The 12,743-nt window shown below is 33.9% G+C and overlaps 1 protein-coding gene across 1 annotated transcript in view; it reads right to left on the reverse strand.

Moving 5' to 3' along the window:
* The window catches only part of ndl (serine protease nudel), a 437,329-nt gene that overhangs the window by 236,276 nt on the left and 188,310 nt on the right, over positions 1-12,743 (reverse strand). Inside the window, exon 9 of the mRNA XM_067138020.2 lies at positions 12,062-12,360. Within this exon, the coding sequence (XP_066994121.2) occupies positions 12,062-12,360 (299 nt within the window). The remainder of the gene's footprint in view (positions 1-12,061; positions 12,361-12,743) is intronic.

Consider the following 12,743-nt stretch of genomic DNA (forward strand, 5'->3'; position numbering starts at 1 on the left):
TGGGAGTTGGTATCCTTTTCTGTGTAAACAGTGATATAATTTGAACCAGTGATGAAGTCCGAATAACAAACCCATACTTTAAACTAAATAACACATCAAGAATGTTGTGGTTGATGGTGAACTATTTTGTTGTTTCTACAAAAGCCATTGTTTTTGAGTTGATATGGGAATTGGTATCCTTTTCTGTGTAGACGACCAACTTGATTGATCATCATCATCAGTTTTCCACTCCAGTTGCCCGGGTGTGGTTTACGAGCACTCTCCACTTCTGTCTGTCCATGTGCCACTCTTCTCTCAAGATGACATCCCAGCTGATTCCTCTTGTTCCTATGTCCTCTTTCACTTAGTCCAGCCACCTCTTCCTAGGTCTTCCTACCGGTCGTTTTCCGGCCACGACTGTGTGTAGCCATTGTTTTGCTGTCCTTCCATCGTCCATTCGTTTGAGATGGCCAAACCATTTCAAACGGGCCCTTGTCACTTTTTCATTCAGGGATGGGTACACACCAGCTTCCTCCCGTATTCTTTCATTCCTTACCCTGTCCCTTTTTGTCTTCTGTACCATAGTTCGTAGGAACTTCATTTCTGCGGCTTGTAGTTTGTTATCCACTTGTTGGGTTGTTGTGCAGGTTTCTAGGCCATATGTTGTTATGGGGGTGAAGTATGATTGGAATAGAATCTGCTTTGATCTTAAGGGAACTTGTTCGTTCCAGAGGAGGTTCCGAACTCGATGGTAAAACTGAGCTGATTTTTTAATGCGGTTGTTAATCTCATGCTATATTCTGTTATCACTTGAAATGATGCACCCAAGATATTTATATTGGTCTACTGTTTCCAGCTGTGTACCTTCCAGCATTATTTTTCCTTTCTTCTTCTGCCTGTTGACAGACATAGTAACAGTTTTCGATTTATTTATTGTTAATCCGTGTGCTTTCAAATGTTCATTCCAGGTGTTCAGCCTCTCTTGGACTTCCTTCTCTGTATTTCCCCAAATTACTACATCATCTGCAAATGCAAATGCATTGATGTCCATATTGTTCTTCTGCTTAATTTCTTTCATGACTTCATCCATGACAGTGATAAAAAGTAATGGTGAAAGGGTACTGCCTTGTTGCACTCCTTTAGTGGTTTGGAACCAATCAGAATTACCGTTTCCCATCTGTACGCAACTGCAGCAGTCTTTGTAAAGCATTTTAACTTTCTGGTTAAGCCCTTTGGGTACATTCTTCTTTCTTAAACATTCCCATATAGTCTTCCTTGGAACACTATCAAATGCTTTTTCGAGATCCAAAAACACTAGTGTTAAGTCTTTGCCCTTTTCCCAATGCTTTTCTAACAGTATTCTAAGTGCAAATATCAGATCGGTAGTTGATCAGTGTTCTCTGAATCCATATTGTTCTTCCTGTAGTTGTGATTCTATTATTTTCCTTAGCCTTTTTTCAAGTATTTTCTCAAATATTTTCAAACCATGAGACAATAAAGTGATCCCTCTATAATTGCTACATTTCTTCCGGCTTCCTTTTTTGAAGAGAGGTATTATTATTCCCTTTTTCCAATCATCTGGGACTTTCCTATCCTTCCATATTGCATTAATTACTCTATGAAGCCACTGTATTCCTATTGCACCAGTTGCTTTGATCATATCTGCACTGACTTCATCAAATCTTGTAGATCTTTCTTTGGGCATACTATTAAGGGCCATCTCTACTTCCTTCCATGTTGGCAGACTCTCTTGGTCAGGCTCATCATTGCAGTTTAAACTGACCTGCGTGGTTACATCATTGGAGTCTTTCCCAGTACTGTTGTATAAATTATCAAAATAGGATTTCATGATCTTCCTTATTTCTGTCTCCTCCCTAACTATGTTACCATCTGGTTCCTCTATTGCTGTTATGTATTCATTGTCTCTTCTTATATTTTGTATTGTTCGGTAAAGTAGTTTAGAATTAGCTTTGCTGTCTTGCTCTAGTTTATCTGTGAAATCAGTCTAAGCTTTCTGTTTTTCTTCGGCCACAATTTTCTTTACTTGTAACTTCTGATCTCTGTATTTCTGCTGCAGTTCGTTTACTCTAGATTCGTTCCTTTGACTTCCTTTTTGCATTTCTTTGTCTCTGGCTTTCCTGGTTTCATTTTTCACTTTCACAGCAATCTTCACCCAATCATTCCACCAAGGAGTTTCTTTTGCCTTCATTTTGCTATTAGTTTTACCACGAACTTCTAATGTAGCTCCGACAATGCTTTCTTTGAATCTAGTCCACTCGATGTTGCCTTCTTGTAATGCATCTGATGGTAATTTATTGGTCACTTTTTTTGTGTATTCAACTTGTTTCTCTGTCTTCTTTAGCTCCCATGTCTTAATTTTTGGTTTCCTGTATTTCTGAGGTCTATAAATTTCAATGTGCTTTATTGTTGCGAAGAGAAGTCTGTGGTCACTGTCCAGGCTTTCACTTGGTATAACTCTGACATCACATATGGTCTTTCCTGCTTCATTGTCAGATATGAAATAATCGATCAGAGTTTTAGTATCTCCATTCCAACTGTATCTTGTTAGTTTATGACTTAGCTGCTTCTGAAACCAACTGTTGTTTATTCTCAAGCCATTCCTTACACATAGATCTAGAAGACTTTCTCCTTCTGGGTTCCTGTCTCCATAACCATGTGGACCTAGTACATTTTCATATCCACACCTGTCTGATCCAACTTGAGCATTTAGATCTCCCATTATTATGATATTTTCCTCTCTTTCTATAGCTTCTTCTAAATCAGTTCGGAATTGTTCTTTTTCCTCTTCGTTACAGCCAGTCTGTGGGGCATACACCTGGGCTACTGTCAGCACACTCTTGTTAAGAGAGATGTTCAACTTAATAATTCTTTCATTAACATATATTACCTCACTGATGACATCAATGTCCTCTCTTAATATAAAACCTACACCATTTTTGGCTTCTGTTTTATTTCCATTCCAATGTAGTTTGTATTCTTTTCTTAGCTTTTTTGTTCCTCTTCCCTTCAACTTTGCCTCACTCAGGCCAAGAATACAGAGGTTCCTCCTTTCCATCATATCTATCAGCTCCTCGCTTCTGCCAGTCAGGGTCAGGATATTTAATGTTCCAATTCTGTGTTTAGGACTCTTTCTTTTGGGCTTCTTCTCAGACCATCGTACTTGAACATCAGCCTTACAGTCATCATACATTGCAGATGTTTGAGAAGACGTGTCTATCCGGTATTTTCTTTGCGTTCCGAGGCTCGTTTTGTAGTTGAAAGCAATCGATATAACCCTTCAGTTGACTTGCTAAGCCTAACACTGCTGGGGATTTTCTGTCAGGGGTATTCTCCCTTAGCCTTTGGCAGTCCCCTACCTCACTGCAAGGCAGCAGCTGATGAATTTATGTGTTATTTCCTACACAAGGGTCTCAACTTGATTGATATTCATGTTTATTCAATAGTAGTATGGGTCAAGATTTATGTAGCTTTAAAGGGAACATACTTTGAATAGGTTATCCTTATTATCAATGTAGTGATCTATTGTTTAAGTTTGGAGGTGAATGTCCCTATGTTGTTCGTAAGTTACATGCTCTTGGTACCAGAGTCTGGTGTATGAATGTTCCCCTTAAAGCTACATATATCTTGACCTATATTATTATTGAACAAACATGAATATCAGTCAAGTTGCTCATCTACACAGAAAAGGATAGCAACTCCCAGATCAACTCAAAAACAATGGCTGTTGTAGAAATGACAAAATAGTTTGCTATCAACCAAAACATTTTTGATGTGTTATTTAGTTTAAAGTGTGGATATGTTAATTGGACTTCATCAATGGTTTAAATTATATCAGTGTTTACACAGAAAAGGGTACCAACTCACAGATCAACTCAAAAATAATAGCTGCTGTAGAAACGACAAAATAGTTCGCCATCAACCACAAAATTTTGGATGTGTTATTTAGTTTAAAGTGTGGATATGTTATTCAGACTTCATCAATGGTTTATAATAAGACTATAAATTGTGTCATATCAGTATTTATATCATTATTGATTATATGTGTTGCTTATGCCTTCCAATTGGAGTGTGGCTGAAGATGACCCAATATAAATGGGGTCGAAACTAGTCCCGGTTTTATAAGACTATTACTACAAACTAATAGTATTGAATAGGTGGACCCTTCCTATCCTTTGATAGTTGTATTGACTAAACGGAACCTGGACACAATTAACTGTTATAATTAAGTCAATAAGGACCATTAGTGGACATCATGGTCAAGTTAATAGATATCATAGTCAGTGTCAACAGCAAGGATAGGATAGTGCTAATTGGGCAATTTCAATGTGAGAGTTGGAAATAGAAATGAAAAATATAAAAGGGTGATTGGTAAATGTGGGGAAGATATGGAATCTAATAGGAGTGGGAAGCGATTGCTGGACTCCTGTGCTAATATGGGAGTAGCAGTTATGAATGCAATCTTCAAGCATAAGGCTATTCACTGCTACACATGGGAGGATAGGGGCACCAGATCCATAATAGACTACAGTATATCTTAACAGATTTTTCTGAATTCAAAATCTGTTAGGATGTGTGCGGGTTTTCTGGGGATTTTTTGATCTGATCTTTAGTGAACCAAGTATCTCTAGGCCTAGGATAGAGAAAGTGCAGTCTGAAGATGCCTAAGGGTAGAACATCTCTAGGAAAAGGAAATTAGACAGCAGTACATGGATATGATTAGTGAAAAGTTCCAAACGATAGACAATAAGCAGGTTCAGGATATTGAAAGAGAATGGGTGGCATACAGGGATGCTGTAGTAGAAACAGCAAGGGAATGCCTGGAAACAACTGTGTGTGAATATGGGAAACAGAGAACATTTTGGTGGAATGATAAAGTGAGGGCAGCTTGTTGTCATTAAAGGAAGGTGTATCAGAAATGGCTCCAAACAAGGACTAAAGTGGATGAAAGAAACAGAGTGGTACACACATCACGAGAAAACAGCTGAAAAGAATTTTTTAAATTGGCATGTAAAGTCTGGGAGTGAGCCACTACAATCTAGGCTATAAATCATTTTATTCACGCTGAGCAAAATGGTAGTTTAGGGGAAAGCCTAAAATTTAATTCTCAAATATTTGTTATTAGTGGTCCTATCGATAAATACTGCATAACTAAAGTTATATAGAATTAAATTTCCGACAATTCAAGTCTTATACATTTTTACTGTACTGGCTATGGTAACAGATATGTTCATGAATTTGTATTTTTGTTGCCAAGTTCATATCAACGCCGAGCCACAAGAAAATAGGTACACAGGATGTAATGAAAATCGGTATATAGAGTCAGGGAATAAACAAGTACAGTCTAAGCTATAAACAATTTTATTCATCCTGCATGAAATGACAGTTTAGGGGAAGGCACCTAAAATTTATTTTTTAAGTACCTACATTATTGGTCCTATTGAAAAGTAACTTACTACATAACAGAATTTAATGAGAATACAATTTCCAATCATTTATGCTTTATTCAGTTTTACCGTACTGACTATGATAAGAGTGGTATTGCAGAGTTGGAAGAAAATTAAATGTGAACGCCTACAATAGACTATCGAAAGCTCATAAAATTGATCAACAATAACATTACATTGACCATTGTTTGTTGTAATGTTCTTTGTCTCTTATGCTGCCACTCATCTCCGATAGATGGGATTGCTGCTGCATACAGAGTATAACAGCCTGCCTGAATATTGGCGGGAAATAGCAGGGGAGTTAAAAAACTTTCTTCGTTAGCATACCGTTCATCTGGTTCATACATTTTCTGATACTGCTGGTACGTAACACACTGGTTCATTATAGTATTCCAGCTATTCGATCCCTACTCTGATGCGCTGATTGGGATTGTCAGTGTGCACACTTGACAGAATAATGGCAGAAGCTCACTTATGACATGGTCTAGAATTACAATTTTGGCCTATTCCAGATTATAGCACCACAATTCACTAAATAACTCAAAATTCAACCCTGAAATGAGCCGTTTCTTACGAAAAGCTTCTTCCTCTTCTTCCTCTCTTCTTTTTATTTTTCTAGTGTTTTTCTCACATCTGTGGGGTTGCAGGTATGAACTGTGTCACACTTGTGGATTTGTCCCCGTTTTACGGCCGGATGCCCTTCCTGATGCCAACCCTATATGGAGGGTTGTAATCACTATTGCATGTTTCTGTGGTGATTGGTAGTGCAGTGTGTTGTCTGAAAATGAAGAAGAAAGTGTTTGGACAAATACAAACACCCAGTCCCCAGGCCAGAAGAATAAATCAGGGGTGATTAAAATCTCCAACCCGGCCAGGAATCGAACCTGGGATCCTCTGAACCGAAGGTTTCAACACTGACCAGGCAATGAGTTGGACAAAAGCTTCTTCCTCTTCACTTTCATTAAATTCTACATTAATTTTATTCCAAATTAGCAGCCAAGAACGGGTTTCTCCTCTGGCTTGGAGGAAAAATTTGCCTTGAAGTCAGATAGATTTCCCCTTGCCAGTGTAGTGAATTGAGATTTTCCAACTCAATGGGTTCTCTTAGGAAACAGATGAGTAAAATGGCATAGTTTTTAGTTTTTGCCCTCCACTCTTTGCCCCCCATCCACCCCCCGAAAATAAGATTGTTCACGGCTCACGGCTGTCTGCGGGCTGATCATTCCAGCTTTGGAACTTTGGACTGTTAGATTGGCAGCCTACTACTGTTTGTTAAAAGTGAGGAAATGTGTTGGTTTTTTTATTTGATTGAGTATTTCATATGATAGCATCGCTTTTAATCACGACATTCCTACTGGCATCACTGTAATGACCTATGTTGATTTCAGTTGGGAAAACCACTGAGACAGTCTTTTTGAGGATGTAAAAATGCAGGTGGAGAGGGAGAGTCTGCCATTATAGTGAAAATTCTCCAACTTGATTGTGACTGATGGAAGGCAAGAGGGCCTACCATTGCAATGAAAATTCTCTAACCCAGTCTTTACATGAAAAAAAGACATTTGGTGACTTCCCCATCGTGTTTCTAGGGTAACATTAAGAGCTATGCAATTTAATACCATCTTACTCAGAACATGAACACTACCTAACCTATAATTCCGTACACAATGCAGAATTCTGTGGCGAAGCACAGGTATATCAGCTAGTTTCATATAATTTTACTTGTGCTTTATTAACGATGAGTGTGCCTAAAAGAAGTTCACAGTGGTGAAAGAAGCTTCATAGCACATGTGACTGCAATGCATTAAAAATAAAAGATGATGGTTGAATGTTCCCCAGAGAGCATGTCCTGGACAGGGCTGCTTATTTGAGTGGAAAATGTGTTCATTTTTTTTTTTTAACAAAGAGAAAGAAAAATTTGAATATTCCTGGAGAAACATCATCAAATCTTCAGCAGTGTAGGAATAGGGTGTGAAAAATATTGATGGATAATATGGACAGATATATAAGAGAAAAAATATAAGACCTCTATGTGAAATAAAAAGAAGTGCTGAAAATTCAAAAACTGCAAACCAATAACCCATCCAAGAAAGGAATTTTTGGGGCAGGGAAAACCAATGAAAAATTGTAATAGAAACAAGTTTCAGGTTCAAGAGGCATTAAATTACAAGGAAGGGAGGTGAATATCTTCCAGACTAAAAGGAAAAATGGCAATTATCATTATAAGATTAATGCTGTAAATTTGAAAAGTGGGTGCAAGATAAGCTCATTTCCAACCTCTCATCTCAATCAGTTGTGATCCTGGATAATGCACTATACTATTCTATAATAACAAACAAGGCACCTAACAGCTCTACCGGTACTAAAACGGAAGAAATAAAAAATTGTATATGAACCAAAACATGAAGTTCAATAAACAACAAATGAAAGTAGACTTTCTCATGATGGTGCACACTCACTGACCCGAGCCCATATATAGACCCTTCTTTCACCACTGTGAACTATGAAATAAATTTCATTTTGGTCCATATTGTAAGCTCTAAGCCATATCATCTTGAGATTAACACCTATCGCTTTGATTTATCTGTGATGGAGTACATTTGAGCCTCCATCAAACATTGGGTGGGAATGAAAAATAAGAAATGTCAGTTCCTACATGCAAGACATTAGGAGATTCACTGAAGAGGAACTGTCAAAAATTAGAGTGGAAAAATGGAGGAAAGCATGCAGCCATGTCATTGGCTTAGAGGAAATTTACAGCAAGAATGATAGCATAAAGAGATAAATTTGGATTGACAGCACCGCCGTCTCAATCCTATATACTGCCTGCTCTATCCTATGCGGTTAACATGCTTCTCAGCGTGAGCTCTTAGTGTCACAAACCTCCGCTAGGGGCGCCAGTTAACGCACCCAAGTTATTTCCGCACCCTCGTTGTTGTGTTCCAGTGCGTTTGCATTGAGCATTTGTGTGTGTGTCTCTGGTTGTAAAATGATTAAATGTTGTGTTCCTCTCTATATATAAAAACAGGAAATCCAAATTCTTCAGGTGCGAGGACTCCTGTTATCCCCCCAAGTAAAGAACATTGAGAAAATTAGCTTAACGCAAGGATCAACCAAGGGTAGTCAATGGATTCCATCCGATTATTCTCGTGTTTGTACCCCGAATTTTAGAGATGGAGATAAAAGATAAAACTAAAAGAAAAATATATTGAAGCCAGAGGGCGTGCCTAGTCGACCTTCGAATTATCCCCATTACCTTCAAACCAGAAAAATAGCTCAGCGAAAGACCAGACAGCGACAAGATATTTCTTCGGAAGAAATCTGTGATAAAACAAGTTCTTCATCCACAGGAAATACATTGGATGACGAGTACGAAATTCATTTGAACAACGATGTATCAATCCAAGTCAATATTCCAGCGAATAAGAATGACAGCAGTGATCAAAAAATCATACATTAGAGGCTCCGATCAAGAATTCTGAGACTGCGATAACAGCTGATGAATGACCATAATGAAGTTAAAAGACTACAGAGACAATTTGAAGGCAGCCCAGAAATTGATCGTCTGAATAAAGTAAAGGAAGCAGAAAACTATAAAGGAAAAATGACCGTTTTAAAAAATCAAATTCATAATTTTTGCAAGACAAAATCCGGACAGTCAGAACAAGCACGCATTACTATGCGCCATGGGGAATAGTATCTCAAACGGTTACGAATATGGCAGAACTGATCTAGTGTCAGCTCCGTCACAAAGTACTCTGGACAGGTAGCCTAGGTGGAAAATATTGATAGTGTTTGTCGGGATTTCCCAATTAGTGAAGGAAAGACTTAGAGCTGAATGTAAAACTCTCAGACCAATAGACAGGACCAATAGTAACAGTGATCGCCGATTAAATGGCTCCTCTATGACCGAACCAGTGGCAAGTTCGTTTGCGTAGTCAATGTTGAAGGTGTATGCGGCACATATATTGTAAAATCTCCCGCTCTCGCAAGTAAACTGTTGTGTTTTCTTGTAATCCTACTTTCAAAGAAGTTCTCTAGTCCTGCTGCCTACTTCCTCGTTAAAAGCTTAGAAGTCTCCGATCTATCCCTTTTAGTTTAGAAATGATTACAGTAAAGCCTTTCGGCAAAAGGAATCCAGATTGTGTGAAGTTCTATTCAATAGCAGATAAAATACTTACAATGGTTGAATGATGATTTCATCGAGTACGTTGAAATAATTCGGTTGGAATCAAAACGTGAAAAACTGAAGTGTCTGACTCGGCAGATGCTGTCTCGATAACTGTGAAATCTATAGTGGAATGTGTGTCTTATCTGTTAAAAAACGGTTATTTTATGTTCTCACTAGACGATTTTCTGGAGACGCAATAGAAGCTCTATTTAGTTCAGTGAGTTTGGGTGGTTGCTTTAAAGACATGACGAACGCACGCATTATGTGCTGTAAAACGTATCCTGAAATCTGGTCTCGAACAAAGGGTTTACAAAATAGTGATAGATTCTTTTTTGCTTCCACTGCTGGTAAATAACATTAAGAAAAGGACTGAAAAGGTGCTCCATCACTCGTGTCGAAAAAATTCTGAAATTTGTATATACCATGCAGCAGTGGGATGATCCTAGTATACCTACCGTAACTGGTGAAATTTATATATTTTACGTTTCTATAAAGCCAAGCTCAAATGTGAAATGTTAGTTTCTGTATGTGCATTATCTTCTCCATTAGAAACATGTTAAGGATTATTTTTCATTTTATATTGGCTTTACGGACGAACTCCCATTTAACCAGCATGAGCTCTGGGTGCGGTAAGTGCTGCCATCTGCAATGTCGCTGTAAACGCAATTCTCGCGGCACAGAGCAGGCAGTATATAGAGATTGAGACGGCGGTGATTGACAGACATTAAAGTGATGGTATTAAATGGTAGGAGCTCAAGGATCTATTCATCAATTCATAGTAATATTTTGGAAACAGCTTAATTTAGACTTAGTAGAATTGTTAACTGCATCACTGTTAGCTTTATGAGTTTCAGTTTCATTGATGAGAAATCATTGTTGTCAGTTATAATTTTTTTTATTTTAACAACATTATGAGAATAATGTAGTCAGCAAAATTATCTCTGTAAGCTGAAATAATAAATTTCATTGTCTTCTTGTGCTTTGTCAATAGTGCAACCTTCAACTGAGGGAAGTTTTTTGTAAATAAATAAATAAATAAATAAATAAATAAATAAATAAATAAATAAATAAATAAATAAATAAATAAATAAATAAATAAATAAATAAATAAATAAATAAATAAATAAATAAATAAATAAATAAATAAATAAATAAATAAATAAATAAATAAATAAATAAATAAATAAATAAATAAATAAATAAATAAATAAATAAATAAATAAATAAATAAATAAATAAATAAATAAATAAATAAATAAATAAATAAATAAATAAATAAATAAATAAATAAATAAATAAATAAATAAATAAATAAATAAATAAATAAATAAATAAATAAATAAATAAATAAATAAATAAATAAATAAATAAATAAATAAATAAATAAATAAATAAATAAATAAATAAATAAATAAATAAATAAATAAATAAATAAATAAATAAATAAATAAATAAATAAATAAATAAATAAATAAATAAATAAATAAATAAATAAATAAATAAATAAATAAATAAATAAATAAATAAATAAATAAATAAATAAATAAATAAATAAATAAATAAATAAATAAATAAATAAATAAATAAATAAATAAATAAATAAATAAATAAATAAATAAATAAATAAATAAATACATAAATAAATAAATACATAAATAAATAAATACATAAATAAATAAATACATAAATAAATAAATACATAAATAAATAAATACATAAATAAATAAATACATAAATAAATAAATAAATAAATACATAAATAAATAAATAAATAAATAAATAAATAAATAAATAAATAAATAAATAAATAAATAAATAAATAAATAAATAAATAAATAAATAAATAAATAAATAAATAAATAAATAAATAAATAAATAAATAAATAAATAAATAAATAAATAAATAAATAAATAAATAAATAAATAAATAAATAAATAAATAAATAAATAAATAAATAAATAAATAAATAAATAAATAAATAAATAAATAAATAAATAAATAAATAAATAAATAAATAAATAAATAAATAAATAAATAAATAAATAAATAAATAAATAAATAAATAAATAAATAAATAAATAAATAAATAAATAAATAAATAAATAAATAAATAAATAAATAAATAAATAAATAAATAAATAAATAAATAAATAAATAAATAAATAAATAAATAAATAAATAAATAAATAAATAAATAAATAAATAAATAAATAAATAAATAAATAAATAAATAAATAAATACATAAATAAATAAATAAATAAATAAATAAATAAATAAATACATAAATAAATAAATAAATAAATAAATATAGGCTATATATATATAATATTGGTACAATACTGCTGGCCATTAAGGTCATTGCTATAGAAGTTCTGGTCAATTAGTAGGAATGAAGCAAGGTAAACAACTTTCTCTCTAATAAGAACTACTCAGAACATATTACTCACGATCTGGTCCTCGCTCACGAGTGGCTCCCCATCCAACGGCTGTGCACAATGTGCCTGGTAAAGGACCCCAAACAAGCTGGTGTTCAACAAGTTCTGGTGAGGGAAGACAGATGGGCCGCACCCATCTGTTGAGTTTGAATGGTTGTTGAAGATGCATTAAGGCCAGATCATTCTTCATGTCTGCCCGGTCATAAAATTTGTTGATCACTATGTGAGTCACTGTACGTGTCTGTTCCATAGGAGCAAAGGAGAACCGACGCAGCATACCTGCTTGAACTTCATAATAGTGTTTTGGAAATCTGTAACACCACAATAAATTAAGTTCTTTTTCCTCCAGTATATTTTAGTGTTAATCTTGCATTAGTTTTGACAGGCAATAATTAATTAAATAGCAAACTTATATTTGCTGACCTCTTTATATCATTATTATTATTATTATTGTTATTATTATTATTATTATGATTATTATTATTATTGTTATTGTTATTATTCATTATCCAATTGCAAACTCTATTTTACACATGGTTATTAGTATTATTTAGCTTATGGCTAGTATACAGTGTTTTAAGTTACATACAAATATAAAAGAAACAATAAAAAAGTATTTTAAAAAACATTAAACAATCAACCAAACTCATGAAGAGTTCATACATTTAAATCTAAATTGTCTGAACACTGAATA

This window comes from Anabrus simplex, chromosome 1, assembly GCF_040414725.1.
Source record: "Anabrus simplex isolate iqAnaSimp1 chromosome 1, ASM4041472v1, whole genome shotgun sequence".
In the NCBI taxonomy this organism is placed as follows: Eukaryota; Metazoa; Arthropoda; class Insecta; order Orthoptera; family Tettigoniidae; genus Anabrus; species Anabrus simplex.